Here is a 25,066-nt window from a genome sequence, read left to right as displayed (position 1 = left end):
TCGGGCAGCGACCTGTCACTGAAACAATTAAGAGCGAAAATCACCTACTTCATTCGCAGAGCGGATCCTAACAGTACACCCGCTGGTCATGATCCTAGAAAAGTGGCATCATCTCTGAATTTCTTTCAGAGCATGGACTTTGAAAGCCTTAAAAACTTCACGGGTTGGAAGTCCTCGCGAGTTTTCTTTAAACATTATGCGAAACAAGTGCACGAAGTCAAACATTTTGTGGTAGCCGCAGGTAGTGTCATGAAACCTGCACCTAACTCTGCGTAGAACAGTGAGTTACTTGGGACTCTAACTCTTCGGGTGCCTATGTTGACCCTCGAGCGATTCATAGTGATGTCGAAAACACTTAGTGCTTTTATAACTGTTCTTATCCCAGGTGAAATGTCATAGTTGTCACACAAGTGCCGCATGCCTTGAGCATGACGTGTTTTTTAATCAAAGACTTGCGTTCCTCGAGAACGAGTGCCTACTAATAAACTTGAAATTCCTTTTCAGATTCAAGAGCAAGTCTTTATTACTATGTACATTATAATTACTGTAAATGAACTTTACTTATTGCTGTAAATTATTTAATTTCTGCATTGTGAAATAAAATTTCTATTTTATTACCTGTGCGTCTCAATCAGCTCCTACTTACTATGAAATACATGCCTGTCATAGTTTTATTATTCCCCCTTTTCCTTATGGTTATGAAGAAACTAAGATGCTAACTCTTAATTTATATTCACTCTGATTATGTAAGGTTCCAACACGAATACTTACTTTTACTACCAGGGAGATGAACCACCACTCTCAAATACACAGTGCCCAACCACCACTGGTCTAATTTTCAGAATGTTCCTATACAAATATCAAACATTCGGCTTCATCTCCAAGTTCTTCAAGTTCTTCTATCAGGATGAATAGCCCTTCAATACCACTTTGACGTCGGCATGGCCCATGGGAACTTCTCTGCCAAGGGGGGCAGGATGCTTCTTCCCTATGGTTCCTTATTAAAGATTGCTATGCTGCTCTGTCAATGCCTTGGCACTTACTATTAGGGGAAAATCTACCACGATACATTGATTCTCTGGTATTCTTCCATCAGGACGCCATGGCTTGAGCCCAAAAAACGGATTTTGAGCGAAGCGAAAAATCTATTTTTGGGTGAGATAGCCATGGCGTCCTGATGGACCCTCCCTGCTACTTCGTCCAGTTTTAGATCCCACCCTGTTCTACTGTATCATGGTGTTGGGCAAGCAACTGGCTTCAGGATGAAGACGGGCGTGACGTCATTTGAGCAATGGCGCCCGTTTGTTTACGTCTCGAGTATCAGTAGTAGCCACGAGTGAGATTGGCTGTGGAACGGCTCCCAGCTATTCTCTACCCTTACACACCGAAGCATTAACTCTGTTCGGGGTGAAGATAGCTATGTGGCGCGTTTAGACATGCGTCCCCTGTTGATTTACGATGTCTTAAAGGGAAACCTTTGAGATACTCGCTCCAGAAGTTAGAATTCTGTGATAACCTGTGGTTAAATTCTCTGGGAATATCTTAGTAGTATTATACCCAAGGAAGCTACCAAAAAGGAACCTTCCATCAGGACGCCATGGCTATCTCACCCAAAAATAGATTTTTCGCTTCGCTCAAAATCCGTTTTATATATACATGTACAGTATATTATATATATATATATATATATATATACATGTACAGTATATATATATATATATATATATATATATATATATATATATATATATATATATATATATATATATATATATACTGTGTATATATATATATATATATATATATATATATATATATATATATATATATATATATATATATATACAGAGAGACTGTATGTTCTATTTCAAGAAGTTCCAAAAGAAAGCTTAGTAATAATTTCCAACCAAAAGGACTGGAACATCATATGAAATTTTGCAATGATTTATTGCAAGGCAAGAATTTTAATACAGCCATAAAATTGGTGAACAGTGTTTATTTGTATTTTATACTCTACAGATTTTGAAAATGTCATTTATTGATTTTTTATAATTTTGCAAATTTCTGCTATAAGTGTGCATGTATATATTATAATTTTGATAGTGATAACCTTCCTTGTATTAATTTTTATGCTTTGATGTATTATTGTGTGCACTGATATTTACTTTTCATTATTTCTCCTGTGCATGTATCTTCTGTTTTATATAACTGGAGATTCAGTAAATGAGTTTGCTCCATTCTTGAATTTTCTTCTTCTTAACTTGAATATTTAACATTAGTTTGTCATAGACTGTTTGTATGAAATCACAATTATTGTAATTTTTCACTTTCATTTTCTCAGTTAGTTAACAGCATTTGAGATGAATATGCATCAGTGAACAATATTTTGTTAAATAAAGCTTTCTGATTGATAGACTGTTGTGACTTTTTTCATTATTTAGATGATAGAATTCTATGTTGGATAATCTTATTTGGCATTTCATTATTATGATTTTTCACAGGAATTTTCCAGTACTTTGGCTATAGCATGCGAAACAGCTCCGAGGAATACCAGATGCAGGGAGAGCCCCCTCCAAGTTTAAACCTCCGCAGAATGGATTTGAAAAATATAGGAACGATATTTGATTCAGAATCAGAAGATGAATTATTTGTACAGAATACTCCTGACAAAAATTATACTGCAAGTCCTTTCAATCTTTGAGGATTTCTGTCTTCCGTTAATTGTTAACAGTAGCCTTATTTTTATACATGTATGTCTTTATAATTTTTTAGGAAAGATAATATAATATCTTTTTTATTTTTTTGTGAATTTTATATGTTAAAAATGATCTCAGAGTACTTTTTGCTTAAATTTTTTAACCATTTTGTGAATATAGATGAAGCTATTTATATAAAGGGTGGACGTTTGGGGACTCGTAGTCCAGTGAAATTATTTATCTTTTCTTATATCAATGAATTTTTTTACAAGATAGATATATCACATATCTGGGGATTATTTATTTTATGGCTTATATAGATGAATAATGCTTCAAGTGCTATTATTAAAGACTCAACCTAGCATCTCAAGATAGATGGCTGATACTCGTAGGCTGTGTAACTTTGTTAGACCTTTGTCCGGAAATTTTTTGAAACTATCTCATTGCTATGTGTCATAATTAGTAGTTGGTTTGTTTAACGACTTAGCGGGCAAGTCCAAAACAGAAGGATGACCTGGAGAGCGCGCGTAGTAGGTGTCGGTGGGGTAGTCCAACTGTGTTCTCTAGGGCCTGTCACGGCCCTCCCCTTTGATGAAGGGATTATCTAAATGGAAGGCAGCCTGTGAATAGTGGTTTTCACACGCCCCTGTTGTATACACGACACCCACAAGGTGATCGCGCGAGGGTAGTAACCTCTGCATTCCATGCTTTTATCTTTCTCTAGTATATTTGGAAGATTTAGATTAGAAAAGTGTAAAGAAGGACTTCTTTCACCGGGCGTCACAGGTCTCTTCCCAGAAATAGATTTTTCCTTCGTCAAAATCCCTTAATTAGTAGTTGGTTTGTTTTTAGAAATCTATTACACTTGGTCCTAGATGCCACAGTTGCTAATATAGATAGCTTGGATTGTTGCCTTTCAAAGAAAGGTACATGATATCTCAATAAAGGAATGCAAAAATCACTGCCTCACCAACACTTGCACTTACTGCATGGCCTCTACAACGTTTTCAGTGCTTACCGACGGCTAAAACAACTGGTTACACCACCAATTCCACTATTAAAATTATTATTGAAATAATTATTAAAACTAAAATTATTAAAATTTTTATCATTAAATTTATTCCAAAAAAATTTTGCTTGAAGTATCAAAAAGTGCAATTACCAATACAGGAACTACGTTAGATTTAACTTTGTTCAGGAAGTTGCAAGTTGATTGGTAGAGAACAGTAGCCTAACCTAATCCACGTAGGAATTCAAAATGCCTCTTGGCATTGAACCTTCTGAATGCTTCCCATTGAAGCTGATTGATAGTTTATATTTCTATTGCAGAAAATGGATAGAATACCATCCATGAATCATAGTTCATGAGCCACTGGTATTAGCCACCATCCAAAGATGATAATAGTGCTTGCTAAACACTGAAAGAATTACTAACAGCATTTGAAGCATTATCTTTACAATTTATTGTGTGTTTATTAATGCCAACTGGTCTAGATTTATTACAGGGTGAAAAATGGGGTATGGTGTGTTTTTTATACAAACCTATATGAGCAAACAAAATGTAATTTGATGCAAATTCCTGGAAATATTTTTTATCATACCGTTGTATGATGATAAAAGATATAAAAAGTAATAAAACTACTTTATGTGCTGTATAATCTTTTATGTAAAACCATCTCATTTAGGCCTATTCTATAGTTACAGTTCACAGAAGGAGACACAAACTGGACTAATTTTTTTGGAAATATATAAAAATCTGCCAACATGCAAATGCTAGGCAGAAACGTTACCACTGTACTAGCCAGTTTACTGAGCATGAAGAGTTTGTGGCAGTATTTGAAGAGAAATGTAAAATAGAAAGGAGCTTTGAGACTGGAGGTGGTGTATTGCTTACCAACTTAGCAAGGTAAAAAGGGTCTATCATATCAATGAATACGAGAGAGTTATGCCTAGTCTAAGCAGGGAACCCTTTTACCTTCAAGGTATGTTGAACTTTAAAGCACATTTTGCTATATCTTTTTTTTTTTTTAATTGCTCTAACAGCCTTAATTTTTGTCATAGAGAGGGCAGGTTGGCCTTATTCTTTTGGAAAATGCCTGAAGTTTCTCATAAAGTTATCAAAAACATGTAAATAACAGTGTTTAAATGATAAATTATGCCATATCCTAACTCGAGCATGTAGTTTATTAAATTGCCAAATATTCTCAACAGCTTTAAAACAAATTTGTAATCGATCTTGTTTCCTACAAATCGGTATCTTCTTTTCCCACTGCTGTCCTTACATTAAGGGGTCTGTTGGCTGATGAGCCCTCTCCAATGCCTTCTATCAAAGGCATCCTCTTCCATCAAATCTCTTCTCTCCATATCATCCTTCATCTTATCTCTCCATCTAATTCTCTGCCTCCCTCTCAATCTTCTCCCCTTAACAGGTTCCTCCAAAGCCCTCCTCACACCCTACACATCCTCAACACGGGCCCATGTAATCTCAGTCGTGACTCATCACTTCTGTAATCTTTACTATGCCTGCCATTCTTCTTATTTCATCATTTTCTAATCTTTCAAGCAGTGATATTCCCATTATCTACTTCAGCAATTTCATCTCTGTTCTCTCAAGCTTTGCTTCCTCAAAGTCTTAGAGCCCAATCCATACATTAACACGGTTTTATTACTGGCTATAGATGTTGACTTTAAGCTTGATTGACAAGAGACAAACAAGAAAATGGAGAGGGTTACCTAAACTAAGTCGGGCATGAGCTAAATAAGAATGAAACATTAATAATGAAGAATATTCTTCACAGTAGTAATTATAAAATATAAAAAAATAGATGAAATAAAAGAGTAGGGGAAGAGGACACTGAAGAAAAGAAATTAAGAAAAGATTTATTGAGAGGAAAGAGTAAACAGGGAAGAAAAACTTGAGATTTGCAGAAGGGAATGGCCCACAGTCTTAAGTTAGAGAAATTGACATGGACAAAGACATTCTAAAAATAAGAGGTTAAATATGCTCAAAATAAAAATTCAAAGGAAACGACATAAATTATATTTGTCTGTCGCTTATGCAAAGAAGATAACGTATTTTCATAACCAAAATTAGGGAGACCGATTTGTTGTAAAATCTAAGCAGAGAGCTGTTGGAATACATAAATCTGGTCATAAATGTTAAAAGAAGAGTTTGAAAATACAATAGGTTGCCAAAACTGCTAATAAGGGATCATCCCACCTTATTTCAATATATTAATTAAGACATTTTGTGGTTCAGGGTTGAGGCATAGACTTTGCAACGATGCCTTTACTTATAGAGAAAGTTCAAATGCAATTCTGAGTAGAAATTAAGCATTGTACTTTACTTACTTAATAGAGTGATTGCAAACTTATTTTGCAAAGTGAGCAGTTCTGCATCAAGAACCATGGGGGATATAATGCAAAATCCAAATAGAAAGATACTGGAATACACAAAGCATGCTATAAAACTGAAAGAGGAGTTTAAAAATACCCAATTATGTTGCAACAACCAGTAAAAAGATAAAATTAAAGCTTAAGATTTTCATTAAGATTGTTATTACCGGAAAAAAATTCAATAATAGTACCAAAGATCTGTTAACGGTCGTGGTGGCCAATGTGGTCAGGTCCCTGACTGGTCATCGCCAGACTGGGGTTCGAGTCCCACTCAAACTTGTTAGTTCCTTTGGTTGCTGCAACTCACCATCCTTGTGAGGTAAGGTTGGGGGTTTTGGGAGAGCCTATAGGTCTATCTTCTGAGTCATCAGCAGCCATTACCAGGCCCTCCCTGGTCCTAGCTTGGGTGGAGAGGAGGCTTGGTCGCTGATCATATAACATATGGTCAGTCTTTAGGGGACTGCCCTGCTTGCTAGGGCAATGTCACTGTCCCTTGCCTCTGCCATTCATGAGTGACCTTTAAACATTTAGTCGTAATTTAGCTAAAAGTAGCAACAACGAAATTAATAATAATAAAAATAGCAATAATAATAATAATAAAATAATAATAATAATAATAATAATAATAATGATAATAATAATAATAATAATAATAATAATAATAATAATAATAATAATAAAAAGAACAAGAAGTATAAACTAAGAAGCTTTGTAAATATCTATTAGTTATTAGAGTGGCCGCAAGCGTATTTAGTTGCGAAACTAGTAAATCTAGTTGGAACTTGTTACTGTTAACAATTTCTTAGTGAATACAATTAACACCTTCTAAGACTCTACTCTAATTTAGACGTAAGTAACTACAGTATATGATTTTTTTACGTTTTCATGTCTTGTTAAATCTATTAAGCATATTTTTTTTCGAGTCTTAATGCAAAGTTACTCGAAGAGTTGCTTTCCTGGTTCTGCCACACAGGAAATAAAGTACTTTTGACGTATATAATCTGGTAAAATTATACTTCCTTAACGATAAACCTATAATATTTATTATTTAGAGTATCACACAGCGTATTCCACGTTAATTGTCAAATTCACATCGAAACATTTGGAAAACGTGTGTACCCCCTTATATTGCCGGATAAAATTATAGTTATGGACGGAACAACCATTTGAACGGAAAAAATAGTATTACCTCTAGTAATTAATGTGCTTTCACAGAATTTGATCTTCATTTCAACGGCAAATAAACCGAAAACATGTTAGACCATCTAAGAATGAAATTTTTTTTTTTAGAAATCTAATGGTTTTTGCTCCGCCGTGTGCTCGCTTTGTTCATGAAAAATAAAATAAACGTCAAGCTCCTGTGTACTGGCAAGCAGTACATGCTGATCTGCGCACGCTAACCCCTTGGTTATTATTCCTAAGTTAATGAAATTTTTATTTTCTGTAGAAATGTGTAATTATTGAGAAAACGAACGTTTTTCTATAGGAAACACCTGTTATTTAGTAGCAAAGCTTTTTCCATCCGTAACTATAATAAAACTTACTGCCGTATTCTTAGCCATAGGGTTGACATAAGGAAGTTAAGGGGCATGGCCGTCATAATACATACGCCCCAATTTTCATTTTAGACCCGATTGGATTCTGTACATCAAAGTAAATATATCTTCCTAATAGTTTGTGTTTAAAACTTGTATTCACTATTTTAATTTCATGCCAAATACATTAACCATATATTTTTAAATATTTAACTTAGCCGGTGAATATATAATAGCTGCAACTCTGTTGCTCGACAGACAAAAAACAGTAAAAACTCGCCAGCGATCGCTATACAGGTTGCGGGTGTGCCCACCAGCGCCAACTGTCGGCCAAATACCACTCTCTCGATGTAAACAAAGACTCAATTTCTTCTCTGTCGACGTGTCGACAAGACGTACTTTTACTCGCTGTAGAACCTGGAGTTTTCTCAACATATTTGGTGAAGTACTTCATTTTGGTTTGAGCTTTCGCAGTGCAGGTGTTTCATCTTCATCTTAAATCTTGAACTCGTTTTGGATAGATTTAATTTTTGGTGACAAAGAGAGTATGGACTTTCTTTGACTTTTAAATGGCCGACCCTTCCCTTAGACGGAAGTGTGTTTAGGCTTTTAGTAATTATCTTATCACGTTATAAATTAATTATAGATTTTCCTCTATATATTTTATATCTCACCGCCTTTATTAGGCCTCTTCGATTAACTTTCCATTTATAATAAACATAAAAAATAAATTTTAATGTTTTGTTTATATGCGACCTTTCCTGAGAGTAGGCGGTCCTAACTTGGAAACCGAAGTTAAACAACGTTGAGCCCTTTCAATCGTAAATAGCTTTTAAAGAGCTAATGATTTAAAACTTTTTAAATGAATATTTTTAATAAATATTTTATGAAAGAATTTCTTTGAATAGTCTTCGTACTGTTTTCAAAGATGAACTAACGTCGTTTAGTTTATTTATGCTACGCAGTTTGCGCTCTATCGTTACGATAGAGAGAGAGAGTATCACGGTTTCACTTTGCAGAAAGAGTAAATCGATTCTGACGTTTTGTTCATTCTTCTTTCAAAGCTTAAATGTTTTAAATTCTATTTTAAAGGAACTTTTTAATTGAAAAACCTTTCAGTTTTTTCCTTTGGTCAAATAACATGTTTTTTTGACGAAAAGTAATTGGGCTCTTCTCTTAGGTGCGAAATCAAGAGAGAGAGAGATAGAGACGGAGGGAGAGAGAGGAGAGAAAACGTTCCGTTCAAGCGGGTAACGTTGTTCTCGAGTTACTCTCGTCCCTAGTCTCTGTACGGGGAGAAAGGATAAAACGTTTTTAGTTTTAATCTCGTCCCCAGGCAATGTACGGTGAGAGATTGAAAACGTAGTTTTGAATGAACTAGTGTTTCTTCTCTTCCCCAACCACTGAATTTTTTTATCTTAAAAGATGTTTACTGTTTTTTTGCTGGTATTAATGTGCTTGCATTATACGACTGATTTCGCATTTACTACCTTTTGATGAGGGTAGAATTGCGTGCTTCAGGTAGAAATCAGTAAAAGTTTCGATTTCAGTGAAATAAGTGCAAAACAGAAAATCGTAGTGATAAGTGATATTGCGCAAAGTGTTACAGTGTTGCGTCCGAGGGTTCGTCTGTTCGTGCCTGTCGTTCACCTAGTCCGGGACCTCTTGCAAGCTCCCAAGCCCAGGGGAGAAGTAATGTCGTACGACTTATGGGTTCGAGAGGCCTTGATCAGCGAACAGACGTTTCCCTCTATGGTATCGGGTGTATCTTACCAAGATCTCCCCTACCATAAGGCGAGAGAGACAATTTTCTCCTCGTCATCCGAAGGCTTTTCGCATAAGAAACCTGAAACAAGGTTTCGAGGCCCTTAAGCGAAAGTCAGTCCTTTCAGGACAGGTCCAGCATCCTGGTTGCAGCCATTAGGACATCTCTGACCCTATGCAGTCATCGGAAAACTGCTCGCCGCCTAACAAAAGCGTAACACAGACTCCGAGAGTCTTTTTTGTTGGCAAAGTGTTGCGGTCACAGACGTTACCCTCGTCTCTTACCGCAACCATTTCCGTTGATCCTAAATGGGTTGTACGGCAAGACATGCAGAATAAGCTTGCCTCCCTTATGGAAGACTATTCTGCCGATTAGTCCGTTGAGCCTAGCCGTTTATCTCATCGAGATCCTGGCTTTCAGCCTACCTAACGTTCCTTTGTGCGTCCTGTTGACGTTGGCGTAGCTAAGTCACGTCAGTCAGGTTGTTTAGAACCACACTCGATGCGGTCTCGTGTGGATTTTCAGCCACATTTGGACGTTAGGCCACTTGCTGATGCTCCTGTTGACGTTCAGGACGTTCGCTAACAATCGGAGTTGACTTGTTTTGACGCTGTGCGTCAACCGCCGCATTCTAGAGTTGTTTTGACTGCTCAGTCTAGGCAGTCAAAGCAGTCTCGAGTGAACGCTGTGCGTCCTCACGCACCTGTTGTTGTTGACAGTTCACAGACTGTCAAGCAGTTACATGACGTTGCGTCCTGGTCTCTCGCACCTGTTGTTGTTGACAGTTCACAGACTGTCAAACAGTTACATGACGTTGCGTCCTGGTCCGCTACTAATGCACCAGTGCGTGTGGACTCTGCTTGTAAAGCATTGCCACCACGGCAGGTCTCTCCCTTGCTTGAGACTCGGCTATTATCGGACAAGGTTCCTTTAGATGAGGAAGTTGCTGTTCCCCCTCCTACTGATATTCCCTTGAGGACTCTGTCAGACGGAGAGGAGCCTAAAGCTGCTTAGCCCTCTATGGACTTTAATTAAATCATGCTGATTTTTAAGGATCTTTGTCCGGATCTTTTTGTAACTGCTGCTCCTCGTTCGCCTAAACGTCAGAGCTTACACTAGGCCTAGCTACTTCGAAGCCGTTTGTTTATAAGCTAGTGCTCTCTCGCTCTCCTAGAGAGCTTTACGTTTGCTAGGCGACTGGTTTATCACCAGGAGGAGTTTGGGGGATACAGCCTTTGCTTTCCCTTCTTTTAAACTGGCTTATAGAGCGAGAGTCTGATATGACACGAGAGAAGTTCTCGGCTTGGGAGTTCCTGCCTCTGCCCAGATAGACTTCTCAAATCTCGTAGACTCTCCCTGGCGCCTGGCCAGGAGACGCTCCAAGATTTTACAGGTCAACTTCACAGCTGTTTTCGAGCCTTTGAAGTTTTGCTGTACAATTATGTCATGTATAAACAAGGCTTTCAGGGATGGCTCCAATGATCTGACAGCCACGTTCTCTGCAGGGACAAGTCCCTCAGGGATGGCTCCATGATTTGGCAGCCATGTTCACTGCAGGAGTACGTAAGAGGCAAGTGCGCTCAATGTGTTCATTGTCAAGACAAACTTCACGATGAAGTCTACCAGGCTGTCTTGACAGCATTTATGGAAGGCGACTGGATGGTCTCTCTCGACCTTCAGGAGGCATACTTCCACATTCCTATACACCCGGATTCCCAACCGTTTCTGAGGTTTGTTCACAGGAATGTGGGGTACCAGTTTTGAGCTATCGGAGATCAGAGCCTCCCTGTACTTGGACGACTGGCTTCTCAGAGCCTCTTCCAGTCATCGCTGTCTGAAGGATCTCAATTGGACTCTAGATCTGGCCAAGGAATTGGGACTCCTAGTCAATTTGGAAAAGTCACAGCTGGTCCCATCCCAAACTATTCTGTATTTAGGGATGGAGATTCACAGTCAAGTTTTTCGGGCTTTTCCGTCGGCCCCCAGAATAGATCAAGCCCTGCTCTCCATCCAGAAGATGCTGAAGAAAGAACGCTGCTCAGTCAGGCTGTGGATGAGTCTGGTAGGGACGCTATCATCCCTGGAGCAATTTGTCTCGCTAGGAAGGCTACACCTCCGTCCTCTTCAATTCCATCTGGCTTTTCACTGGAAAAAGGACAAGACGCTAGAGGCGGTCTCGATCCCGATTTCCGGAAAGATAAAGTCTTGTCTGACTTGGTGGAAGGACAATATCAGCCTACGAGAGGGTCTTCCCCTGGCAGTTCAGATACCCAACCACGTTCTCTTCTCGGACGCATCGGACTTGGGCTGGGGCGCGACGCTGGACGGTCGGGAATGCTCAGGTCTGTGGAACTCGAGTCAGAGGAGCATGCATATCAATAGCAAGGAGCTTTTGGCGGTTCATCTGGCCTTGATAAGCTTCGAGAATCTCCTTCGAGGCAAGGTGGTGGAGGTAAACTCGGACAACACCACGGCCTTGGCGTACATTTACAAACAGGGAGGTACCCACTCACTGACTTTGTACGAGGTCGCAAGGGACCTGCTCATCTTGTCAAAAGATTGAGGCATCTCCCTAGTAACGAGGTTCATCCAGGGCGACTTGAACGTCCTAGCAGATTGTCTCAGTCGGAAAGGTCAAGTAATTCCAATCGAATGGACCCTCCACAAGGATGTGTGCAAGAGACTTTGGGCGACTTGGGGTCAACCCACCATAGATCTCTTTGCAACCTCGCTGACCAAGAGGCTTCCAATCTATTGCTCTCCAGTCCCGGACCCAGCAGCAATACATATAGATGCCTTCCTCCTAGATTGGTCACATCTGGATCTTTACGCATTCCCACCATTCAAGATGTCAACAAGGTACTGCAGAAGTTCGCCTCTCACGAAGGGACAAGGTTGACGTTAGTTGCTCCCCTCTGGCCCGCGAGAGAATGGTTCACCGAGGTACTTCGATGGTTAGTAGATGTTCCCAGAAGTCTTCCTCTAAGAGTAGACCTTCTACGTCAGCCACACGTAAAGAAGGTACACCAAAGCCTCCACGCTCTTCGTCTGACTGCCTTCAGACTATCGAAAGACTCTCGAGAGCTAGAGGCTTTTCGAAGGAGGCAGCCAGTGCGATTGCTAGAGCAAGGAGAGCTTCTACCATTAGAGTCTACCAATCGAAGTGGGAAGTCTTCCGAGACTGGTGCAAGTCAGTTTCTGTATCCTCGACCAGTACCTCTGTAGCCCAAATAGCTGATTTTCTCTTATACCTGAGAAAAGGACGATCCCTTTCAGCTCCCACTATCAAGGGCTACGGAAGCATGTTGGCATCGGTCTTCCGGCATAGAGGCTTAGATCTTTCCAACAATAAAGATCTGCAAGACCTCCTTAAGTCTTTCGAGACCACTAAGGAGCGTCGTTTGGCTACTCCTGGGTGGAATTTAGACGTGGTCCTAAGATTCCTCATGTCAGACAGGTTTGAGCCTTTACAGTCAGCCTCCCTGAAAGATCTCACTCTTAAGACTCTTTTCCTGGTATGCTTAGCCTCAGCTAAAAGAGTCAGTGAGATTCATGCCTTCAGCAAGAACATCGGATTTTCGTCAGAAAAGGCCACTTGTTCGCTGCAACTTGGTTTTCTAGCCAAAAATGAGCTACCTTCTCGTCCTTGGCCTAAATCTTTCGATATTCCCAGCTTATCAGAGATCGTAGGCAATGAACTAGAAAGAGTCTTATGCCCTGTTAGAGCTCTTAAGTTCTACTTAGCTCGTACTAAACCTTTACGAGGCCAATCTGAAGCGTTATGGTGTTCGGTTAAGAAACCATCCTTGCCTATGTCAAAGAATGCTTTGTCATGTTTTATCAGATTGTTAATACGAGAAGCTCATTCACACTTGAGTGAGGAAGACCGATCTTTGCTTAAGGTTAAGACGCACGAGGTTAGAGCTGTAACAACTTCCGTGGCCTTTAAGCAAAATAGATCTCTGCAAAGTATCATGGACGCAACCTATTGGAGAAGCAAGTCAGTGTTCGCGTCATGTTACTTAAAAGGTGTCCAGTCTCTTTACGAGAACTGCTACACACTGGGACCATTCGTAGCAGCGAGTGCAGTAGTGGGTGAGGGCTCAACCACTACAATTCCCTAATTCCATATCCTTTTAATCTGTCTCTTGAAATGTTTTAATGTTTTTATGGGTTGTCCGGAAGGCTAAGAAGCCTTTCGCATCATGGTTGATTTGGCGGGTGGTCAAAGTCTTTTCTTGAGAGCGCCCAGATTAGGGGTTTGATGAGGTCCTGTTGTATGGGTTGCAGCCCTTGATACTTCAGCTCCTGGGGGTCTGTCAGCATCCTAAGAGGATCGCGGGGCTCCGTAAGGAAGACGTACTTACAAGGCAGAGTAATCGTCTAAGTCGACTTCCTTACCAGGTACCTATTTATTTTGGTTTTGTTATATTGATAACTGTCAAAATGAAATAAAAAACAATTAGCTTATACGATGTAAACATATTTAACTGGTCTCTACCTACCACCCTGGGTGTGAATCAGCTATTATATATTCACCGGCTAAGTTAAATATTTAAAAATGATATTTTAATTATAAAATAAATTTTTGAATATACTTACCCGGTGAATATATAAATTAAACGACCCTCCCTTCCTCCCCAATAGAGACGCAGTGGGATGAGAAGAAATTGAGTCTTTGTTTACATCGAGAGAGTGGTATCTGGCCGACAGTTGGCGCTGGTGGGCACACCCGCAACCTGTATAGCGATCGCTGGCGAGTTTTTACTGTTTTTTGTCTGTCGAGCAACAGAGTTGCAGCTATTATATATTCACCGGGTAAGTATATTCAAAAATTTATTTTATAATTAAAATATCATTTTAATAACTGGTTATCTTGTATTTCATGCATTTCTGACCTTTGACGTTGGTAAATACTGGTCGTTTGTTTCCCTACCCCCCTCTTTATTTGAAACTATTATGGGGGTCTCAATGAGAAACTAAGATTTTTGGGTGGGGATACCTAAGTATACAACCTTAAATCAGACAAAACTAGTTGAGGAAGTACATAGCTTGTGGTGGTTGTATTATAGTATAGTTTATTATTGATTAGGACTAATATGATTTTGGAAATGAACTAATTGAATAGATTTCTCCACATACTGTATATCGTGGTTTAGTGTGTGTGGGTAAACGTGAATATGTTGCAACACGACAACACCCACATAACCTAACTCAACCCAACCCAACCCCTGGAAAGTAAAGAAGTATTGCCTCTTGGGAAGAGCACACTAAAGAGAAACTGTCACTGTGTGCGCTAGTGTTAAGGGCGTCAGAGGTTCGCTAAAGTTAAGCATGCTAGTGTGAGACCACGCTGTTGTTGTTCACCTGGGTATCAAGAGCATTCTGAGCACGGACAAGGTCTGGTGAGGCAGGGCTTTCTGATCTAGTCGGAGAAGGTTGCACGCACAAAACAAAGCATTCTTTGGTAAACATTGATTCAGAATCCAAATTCCTTGCAAGCTCGGAGACATATTGCTAGCGAGTGTGTTCATCAAACTTAGAAGGACTTCGGTCTCTTTTTCGGAAAGGAGAATTTATTTCTCCCGATTAAGTCTTCTATTAGAACTTTTAGGGGTATGGACAATGTGGGTGCTCGAGTTGAGACCCAATGACAATGATATAAGACGCTGAAGTTTTTTCCCCCTCGAAGGATTAAATCCATAGCACAGCATTGTCAGCTGGAACAAGAGACATGTCCAAGAGTTAAAGGAAGAAAAATTTAAATATTACTTTCAAAATTTATTTTGTCTTTCTGTAGTTACCATTGTCCCTAATCAATTGAGTAACAGAGCATTTTGTAATTTTAATAGATATGTATTTTTTTCTGTGCAGTCACATTCAATGTATGCTTAGGGATAGTAAGTAAGATATGAATCATGATAATTTTTATAATCTTGACCTAAGCTAATCTAACCAGTAAAGGTAAATACAGAATTATATATTGCTTGGTAATAGAAATTAATATTACTTAAGAAATTTACTTAATTTTAATGAATTACTTTAAATTTCAGTAATCATTTGAGATGCCTCATTATCGAAGAAAGGTACCATTTAGTGGAAAGAAGAAAAAAGAACAAATAATTGCTCGCAGAGCACGGAGACAGCATGCTGATGGCGAAGATGGTAAGTTATCTCCAGTTAATATGTAATTACATGGCTCTTGTTTCTTTTGGCCAGATTGGTAGAAAGTTTGTATTTTCTGTTATTTCAATGATTTCTACCTGGAATTGTTTACATTTTCTTTAAGCCCAGCTTCATCAATCATATTTAAAACATATTTGAAATTCTGCTCTTACTATTCCACTAACATACTCTCTATTCCAGTTAACACCCAGTTGTCAGGTAACACACTGATTGTCAGGGAACAATGTTACTACCAGCATGGTTTGTCAACCCTGGTTGGTTCTTCTCACATATTTTTATTTTGTTGTACCATCTTTGGCCTGTTTGTGTGATTTGATCTGTCTAAAATTGATGAATTATTCTTTGTAATTAACTAAAGCCCAATAGCTTCAGGAATATCTTCCACAATGCAAAGGTAAAGTACAGTATATGAAAAAGCTTTATTTAGCTGAGCACAACGTGAATTGGTTTGTTCTCTTAGTAGAGATAAAGAATGCTCTGTCTTTTTTTTATAATCTCAGCAGAGGTTTAAATACAGGATTGTAGGCACTGTATTAGATGGGTGTTAATGTATCAAATATAAAGGAACTGTTATTTAGAAATAGCTATGATGAGTTCAATAAATCTCGCTCATAATTTTATTAGACCTCTTATAAATAGATTTTGTGAGTTGTAAATGCCAGGAAGTAACAATTTTAATTCCTGGAATCTGAAAGACTAATTCTACCAATATTCAGATTTTTATCCATATTCAGAGGACTTGCAAGAAGATCGACTCTGACACTCTTTCCTGTGTGTCAGGAGAATTGGGCTGGCAGGAGCTGGAAGCTCACCTATGGAAACCTATGGAATCAGCTGATGAATAGTCATCATCCATCTCAAAACCTGAACGTAGTCAAGTCGGAAATTGATCGTTGTCATAATTGTGTTGTGCCACAGGGGAATGAGGCTCGGATCCTCCAGAATCTTGAAGGACCAGTGCTTGGGAAGCGTATTCTTGTCCTTCCTCTCACGGTTCCTACCAGTGAAGGAGGCAAGGATGCTGGCATCCTACTTCTGCCCTTTAATCTCAACAGACTTAGTAGGGTCTTGAACTGAGATGGTCTTTAGTTATAAGGCCTCAGAGGAAGGAGCTTTCTTGACAAGTTTGATCAGTGAAAGCCAGTAGGAGTCAGTAAACAAGACCTCCCTTAGAGATCTCGATTCCCTGGGTGGCCTGGGGTGGAAAGTATCTCTCAGAGGAGGAGTGTGCTGCCTCCTCTTGCAGTATCTCGGGTTCACCTTTACAAGATAAATGTCTAGGTTCTGCAAAAAATGATTCAAGTTTGGCAACCCTTGGTTTAAACCTTTGGGTTTCCAGACAATATTCGTCCTGAAATGTCTTCCACGGGAGCTTGTTTGTGTGTTGGAGCTGAAGGTGCTGGACCCAAAAGATGGATATGTGCAGGCCTGCGAGCAGGAGCAACCTTATTTCCTTCAGAGCAATGAAGCTGCGGGTCTGATGGAACCTCAGAAGCTTGGGAGGACTTATGAGTTTTCCCAGGACCTGTAAATGTGTCTAGAATGTCAGAGAATGTTGTAGGGTCTTTCAAGGCAGGCATCCTTGCAGAGGCTGCTTTAAAATCCTCTCTTAATAGACAAGCCTCTCTTGAGACTGCTGTAGGCTTGCATGCAGGTTGCGAAACCTGAATAGGAACGCATGACTGGGTAGGATGCGTTATAGGAGCATATGGCGCATCAGTTGCTTGCAATGGAAAGAATCGCACCTCATGGGTGGTGCTAGCTCACCCTACAGTTTGTGAGCGAGCCTGACCGAAAAGGGATTGGGGCCAAGTAGCAGGAGGCTCATGAAAGGCTGGCTATTTAAAGTACCCTTCCTGCGCAGGCAAAGACTTCCTAGTATTTTGAGGCTAAGCGCAAGGTACAGGTGGGCGTTCCTGGTGCTAGAGCAGATGGCGAGCAGAACTCTTAGCCCAGCCAGCTGATAGCAATGGTGATCGCACCTAGCGAGTGTACACAGTAGCCTGTTCACTCTGGAGACTTAGTGAGTCTCGCAAGACAGATGTTTCACGCTGTGAGAACCACCTGTCTGCTGGATGATTGCTTCATGAATCATCCGGGAGCTCCAAGAAGCTTACCTCCAAAAATCAATGGCTAATGGCGACTTCTCACTGGCACTTATGAGCTACCTGGTGGGATGAACTCCCTGAAGGGTTGGCGTGCTCAAAAGCTGGATGATGGGCAAGCCCAGCCTCACGCTGAGTGAGCTCAGCTCACGATCTTGCCCCTGAGGGTAAGAGGGTTGAAGGAACTCACCAGACTGCTACTCCAGGGAGGATGAGCTCACCCTGAAAGATGAACGCCTGAGAGGTGGGTGCGCTGGGAGAATGCTCTCCTGAGCACTCTCCTTATGAGGAAGGGCAAGCCCTACCTAGTGTTGAGATGCAAACTCACATCGAGGGGTGATTGTGCTAGAACAACACTCGCAAAAGCGCTATCCCGCAGATCCTTCGATGGGAGAGAATCTTCCGCAGAGGATGATGTCCTGGGAGTGACATAATAGAGCCCTTCTGTTGGCTTTGGAGGGGTAAGAGCTGAGGCCACCCCTGCAGAAACAGATGGGCTGTCCTGGTGTGCTTCCCAAAACAACTCCTCAAATAACCTGATCTTCGAAAAGAAACATAAAGGTCCCAAGCACAACCACAAGAGATGAAGAACGTCACGTGATGTGGATACCCCAAGGAAGGAAGGTTTTGTCCCCTTGCTAGAGGAGACAGAAAGAACTTCCTGACCGGAGGGCTTAAGTTTTAAAGGTATAAGGCCACTCATGAATGGCAGTGTCAAGGGACAGTGACAATGCCCTTGCTAGCAGGACAATGCCATAGAAACTGAACATATATGCATATGGTCCAAACCCCCGACCTTAGCTTATAAATTTTCTTGCAGTTTTATTATTGACTTGCATTAAATGAAACTTCTTTTCAAATTATAGAGAAATAAAACTAATTGATATAAAAACTATAAAAAGAAAAAAATACAATATAAACAATATTTTTTTTTTCAATAGATGCAATATATAGTAATGCATATAATGGATTAATAATGAAAGTTTTGTGTTTATAAAATTAAATCCCTGTATTTTAATAGATTAAAATAACTACAAAGCTGAATCATATTTCAAGTTAATTAGGGTTTGCTGAAATTATTTTTTTCAATATTAAACTTACCCGATAATCATGTAGCTGTCAACTCCGTTGCCCGACAGAATTCTACGGAAGGGATACGCCAGCGATCGCTATACAAGAGGGGGGTGTACTCACAAGCGCCACCTGTGGCCAGGTACTGCAGTACTTCTTGTTGACACCACCTCAATTTTTCCTCTGTCGTGCTTCCGGCAAGACGTTCATGGATACGCTTTTAATTTTGGAGTCTTGTTCACGGTTTTTGGTGAAGTATTGCTCTAAGATTTCAGCTTTCGCTATTCAGGAAGTTTTATTATTAGCTTAGCTAGCTTTTGGAATTAATTTGATTAATTATGGTGACGAAGAGAGTATGAACTCTCTTTCACCTTTTAATGGCCGACCCTTCCCTTAGACGGAAGTGTTGGTGTCTAAGAGAGTATAGACTCTCTCTCTTAATTTTGCTTAACAAAAGTTATAGATTTATTTTTTATCTCTCCGCCTTTTATAGGCCTCTTCGATTAACTTCCTTTTATTATAAACTTATTAAAATTAATTTTTATATTTGTTTATATTCGACCTTTCCTAATAGTAGGCGGTCTTTTCTTGGTACCGAAGTTAATTAACATTGAGCCCGTCATTTCGGTTTTACCTGTTATCATATTATGCTATTTTAATGTTTTTGAAAGAATTTCTTTGATAGTCTCGTACTGTTTTCAAAGTTGAACTAACGTTTTTGTTTTGTCTCTGCAGTTGTTGACGTTCAGAACGTTCAACTTGCGCTCTATCGTTACGATAGAGAGAGAATTTTCACGGTGTCACGTTGCAGTAAGAGTAGCCGTTTCTAGCGTTTTGTTCATTCTTTCTTAGCTTAATGGTTTTAATTCTAATAAAGGAACTTTTTATTTGGGAAATATTTCAGTTTTTTTCCTTTAACAATAATATGTTTTAACGATATATATGATTGGGCTCTTCTCTCAGGTTCTAAGTCAAGAGAGAGAGAGAGAGAGAGAGAGATAGAGACGGAGGGAGAGAGAGCTGGATAAACGTTTCGTTCAAGCGAGTAACGTTGTTATCGTTTTTGCTCTTCTCCCTAGTCTCTTTAGGGGAAGAAGGTAAACGTTTCTAGAGTTTTATTCTTGTTCTCAAGCTTTATTGCGGTGAGAGATTTTAAACGTAGTTTATTTGATCTAGTTTTTAGTCTCTTTCCAGCCACTGAATTATTTATCTTTCATTAGATTTTTCTGTTACATTGTAATTCTGTTTTCGCAATTACTAACTTTTAAGGAAGGATAGAATTGCGTGTTTCAGGTACAAACCACTTAAAGTTTCGAGTTCAGTGAAATAAGTGCAAACAGAAAATCAAAAGTGATAAGTGATTAGCGCAAAGTGTGTCAGTGTTGTGCGTGAGGGTACTTCTGTGCGTGCCAGTCGTCCTCCCAGTCCGGGACCTCTTGCAAGCTCCCAAGCCCAGGGGAGAAGCAATGTCGAAGGGCAAAAGGGTTTGGCAGGCCTTGATCGGCGCACAGAAGTATCCTCGGTGGTTGCGGGCGTGTCTTACAGAGACCGTCACTCCCACCCGCAGACGATTGAGCCCTTATTTTGCTCGTCTGCAGAAGAAATTTCGGGGAGACAACGCTGGACTCAGGTCTCAAGACCTCTTAAACGTAAAGTCCAGACCTCTAGAGTTCAACAACCCGGATGCAGTCATTGGGTTAGCTCTGACTCTCCGCAGTCATCAGGTGACTGCACACCTCCTAAGAGAGGTAAGGCGATGCCTCAACAGACCTCATCTTCTGTTAAGGCTTTGCCTCAACAGACCTTTTCGTCTGTTGATCCCAAGATGACTTTGCTGCAGTCCATGCAGTCGCAGCTTGCGGTCTTAATGCGTGAGTTTCAGGCTGAGAAGGTTACACCTCCTCCTGCGAGCGCTCCGCCTCACCGCAGTCCAGTCTGCCAGGCGTACGAAGTTGAGGTTCCTCAAGCTACCTTACCGCGTTCGGAGTTGCCAGTTACCAGCGTTGTGCAGCAACCTTAACCTTCCTTAAGGCAACCTCAACAATGGGAGCAGGAGTCTTATGCCTTGAGGCAAGATTTTCTTGCAGTTAGACCATCTTTGAGGCTACAACCTTTTGAGGTACGACAACCTCTACCATCCTTGAGGCAGCCACCTCAGCTCTCGCAGCTGCTACCTCAACTTTCCTCAAGGCGAGAGCCTCAACTCTTGAGGCTAGCTCCTCAGGAACCTCAACTCGTGAGACAGGAACTGCGTTCTGCGCAGCCGCTACCTCAACTCTCGCAGCTCACACCTCAAGAACCTCAACTCGTGAGTCAAGAGCCTCTCTCTGCGCAGCCACCTCAACCCTTGAGGCAAGCGCAACTCTTGAGGCAGGAACCTCATGCTATGAGTCAGCCACCTCAACGCATGCATCTGCCACTTTCTCCTCAACTTGAGCCTCTTCCCATTCAACTTTGAAATAACAAATGACAATAATAACACCTCATTACTTTCATAACTTGCATTTGTAATCATATACATGTATGCCTACACAAACATTATGATAATGGAAGTTATTCGTATTACTTAAATAAAAAAATATATATGTATTCCTTGCAATATATTTTTAACAAATCGCAAATATGGCAAAATATCTTCAAAACAAAAATGAATCATGAGTTATGAATGTAATGTAAATATTATGTTGATATTAAAACCCCTTGCAAGCATGCATGAAGTAATGCAGTGTTGCCAACAGGGCGAGTTTCCCTGTCCTGAGGTGAAGTAGATTATAGATCGTATATTTAGTGCAGCTTAATTCTACGATTATCATGCCGGCTATCAAATTCATCAACAAAACAGTCTAAATCAATTCCCTCGGCACGTGCACTTTCAATGGACAGTAATGCGATATTACTCAATCTAGCACTGGTCATGGAATTTCTGAGAAATGTTACACGCCATGCAACATGCTCTGCTTCTCTTACAGCATGCTCTACATACAGCATGCTCTGCATACAGCATGCTCTACATACAGCATGCTCTGCATACCTTACCGCATGCTTCTCAGTCACACATCTTTGGTTGTTGCCAACTCACTAGACTGTCAAGCAGTTTCATAACGTTGCCTTCTAGTCTGCTGCTTTTGCACCAGTGAAACCCTCACTGAGAGAACTTAGCTTTTCTCGGATATGGTCCCTGTAGATGAGAAAGTGCTTTTCTCCCTCCTTCTGATATTCCCTTGAGGACTCTGTCATTTGGAGAGGAGCCTTTAGCTGCGTAGCCTCCTATGGACTTTTATTTAAGCATAACATGCTTCCAGGGAAGGTAATGGTTCCACTTCAGTCGCTAACCCCGTCTGTTACCACACCTGCTCCCATAGACCTTGAGCTGTGTTGCAAGACATGTAGTCCAAGCTTAGTCCTTGTTAGAGGATTTTTTGTTTACGGAGTCAGTGTGTCACTGGGAAGACGTTCAACAACCAGCAGAAGTGACTTGTTGTGACGCAGTGCGGCAACCTCAGCAACCCGATAAGGAGTTGTCTATACGACCCAGACAGTCTAGACAGCTTCGGGTTGTCACTGTACTTCCTCGCTTCCCCATGGTTGACAGTTCACAGACTGTGCAGCAGTACCATGATCTTGTGTCCGGCTCCGTCAGACGACTGGCTTTTAAGAGCTCCCACAAGTCGTCGCTGTCTGGAGATTCTCAGATGGACTATGGATCTGACCAAGGAACTGGGCCTCCTGGTCAATTTTGAGGAGTCTCAGCTCGTCCCATCCCAGACCATTGTCTACCTGGGTATGGATCTTCAGAGTCGAGCTTTTCGGGCTTTTCCGTCGGCCCCAAGGATCTTCCAAGCCCTAGAATGCATCCAGAGCATGCTGAGAAGGAACCGATGCTCAGTCAGGTAGTGGATGAGTCTAACAGGGACACTTTCATCGCTGGCCCTGTTCATCGTGTTAGGGAGACTCCACCTCCCCCCCCTTCAGTATCATCTAGCTGCTCACTGGATAAGGACATGACGCTAGAGACGATCTCAGTTCCTGTTTCCGAAGAGAGGAGGTCTTCTCTCGCGTGGTGTATGAACAGCTTTCTTCTCAAGGAAGTCTACATTTGGCTGTTCAGAAAACCCGACCGCCGTCTCCTCTCGGACGCATCAGACACGGGCTGGGGTGCGACTTTGGACGGACAGGAATGCTCGGGAACATGGAATCAGGAGCAAAGGACACTTCACATCAATTGCAAGGAGTTGTTGGCGGTTCTTCTGGCCTTGATAAACTTCAAGTCCCTCCATCTTAACAAGGTGGTGGAGGTGGACTCTGACAACACCACAGCCCTGGCTTACATCTTCAAGCAGGGAGGGACTCTTTCGTGGAAGTTGTTCTAGATCTCAAGGGACCTCCTCATCTGGTCAAAAGATCGAAAGCTCACGCTGGTAACGAGGTTCATTCAGGGCGGTATGAATGTCATGGCAGATCGCCTCAGCCGGAAGGGTCAGGTCATCCCCACAGAGTGGACCCTTCACAAGAGTGTTTGCAGCAGACTTTGGGCCCTGTGGGGTCAGCCAACCATAGATCTGTTCGCTACCTCGATAACCTAGAGACTCCTGTTGTATTGTTCTCCGATTCCAGACCCAGCAGCAGTTCACGTGGATGCTTTTCTGCTGGATTGGTCCCATCTCGACCTGTATGCATTCCCGCCGTTCAAGATTGTCAACAGGGTACTTCAGAAGTTCTCCTCTCGCAAAGGGACACGGCTGACGTGGATTGGCTCCGCTCTGGCCCGCGAGAGAATGGTTCATAGAGGTACTGCAATGGCTGGTCGACATTCCCAGGACTCTTCCTCTAGGAGTGAACCTTCTACGACAACCTCACGTAAAGAAGGTACACCCAAACCTCCACGCTCTTCGTCTGACTGCCTTCAGACTTTCGAAAGACTCTCAAGAGCTAGGGGCTTTTCGAAGGAGGCAGCCAGAGCGTTTGCCAGAGCAAGGAGAACATCCACTCTCAGAATCTATCAGTCTCAAGGGGAAGTCTTCCGTAGCTGGTACAAGACCAATGCAGTTTCCTCAACCAGTACCACTGTAACCCAGATTGCTGACTTCCTGTTACATCTAAGGAAAGTAAGATCCCTTTCAGCTCCTACGATCAAGGGTTACAGAAGTATGTTGGCAGCGGTTTTCCGCCACAGAGGCTTGGATCTTTCCACCAACAAAGATCTACAGGACCTCCCTAGGTCTTTTGAGACCTCAAAGGAACGTCGGTTGTCCACTCCAGGCTGGAATCTAGACGTGGTCCTAAGGTTCCTTATGTCATCAAGATTTGAACCTCTCCAATCAGCCTCTTTTTAGGACCTCACATTAAAAACTCTTTTCCTCGTGTGCTTGACAACAGCTAAAAGAGTAAGTGAGATCCACGCCTTCAGCAGGATCATTGTTTTCACATCTGAAACGGCTACATGTTCCTTGCAGCTCGGTTTTTGCTAAACGAGCTTCCTTCACGTCCTTGGCCTAAGTCGTTCGAGATCCCAAGCCTGTCCAACTTGGTGGGGAATGAACTGGAGAGAGTACTTTGCCCAGTTAGAGCTCTTAGGTACTATCTAAAAAGGTCTTAACCTTTACGAGGACAATCAGAAGCCTTATGGTGTGCTATCAAGAAACCTTCTTTCCCAAGTTCTAAGAACTCAGTTTCTTACTATTCAGGCTTCTGATTAGGGAAGCACATTCTCATCTGAAGGAAGAAGACCTTGCTTTGCTGAAGGTAAGGACACATGAAGTGGGAGCTGTGGCTACTTCAGTGGCCTTCAAACAGAACCATTCTCTGCAGAGTGTTATGGATGCAACCTATTGGAGAAGCAAGTCAGTGTTCGCATCATTCTATCTCAAAGATGTCCAGTCTCTTTACGAGTACTGCTACACCCTGGGACCATTCGTAGCAACGAATGCAGTAGTAGGCGAGGGCTCAGCCACTACATTCCCATAATCCCATAACCTTTTAACCTTTCTCTTGAATACTTTTTATGGGTTGTACGGTCGGCTAAGAAGCCTTCCACATCCTTGTTGATTTGGCGGGTGGTCAATTCTTTCTTGAGAAGCGCCGAGGTTAAAGGTTGTGATGAGGTCCTTTAGTATGGGTTGCAGCCCTTGATACTTCAGCACCTTAGAGTTGTTCAGCCTCCTAAGAGGAACGCTGCGCTCAGTAAGGAAGACGAACTTATTTAAGGCAGAGTAATGGCTCAAGTCGACTTCCTTACCAGGTACTTGTAATTTCATTGTTATTTTGAATAACTGATAATATGAAATACGGGATACTTAGCTTCTTGATATACAT

The 25,066-nt window shown here is 41.2% G+C and overlaps 2 protein-coding genes across 4 annotated transcripts in view; both read left to right on the top strand.

Moving 5' to 3' along the window:
- LOC137618116 (cationic amino acid transporter 2-like) overlaps positions 1–3,292 on the top strand; it is an 85,883-nt gene extending 82,591 nt beyond the window's left edge. For 2 of the 3 annotated variants that reach the window (XM_068348117.1, XM_068348118.1), the window contains one exon: positions 2,502–3,292. In XM_068348117.1, coding sequence (XP_068204218.1) covers positions 2,502–2,701 — 200 coding nt within the window. In that variant the 3' untranslated portion in view covers positions 2,702–3,292. The remainder of the gene's footprint in view (positions 1–2,501) is intronic. The other variant, XR_011039727.1, reaches the window with a different exon arrangement.
- Positions 3,293–6,833: 3,541 nt separating this feature from the next.
- LOC137618367 (guanine nucleotide-binding protein-like 1) overlaps positions 6,834–25,066 on the top strand; it is an 89,197-nt gene continuing 70,964 nt past the window's right edge. The window contains exons 1-2 of the mRNA XM_068348534.1: positions 6,834–6,945; positions 15,446–15,557. Of these exons, the coding sequence (XP_068204635.1) occupies positions 15,458–15,557 (100 nt within the window). The 5' untranslated portion in view covers positions 6,834–6,945; positions 15,446–15,457. The remainder of the gene's footprint in view (positions 6,946–15,445; positions 15,558–25,066) is intronic.

This window comes from Palaemon carinicauda, chromosome 24 (assembly GCF_036898095.1).
Source record: "Palaemon carinicauda isolate YSFRI2023 chromosome 24, ASM3689809v2, whole genome shotgun sequence".
NCBI lineage: Eukaryota > Metazoa > Arthropoda > Malacostraca > Decapoda > Palaemonidae > Palaemon > Palaemon carinicauda.
The sequence above is the reverse complement of the archived record's forward strand: the minus strand, read 5'-3'. Positions and strand labels throughout refer to the sequence as shown.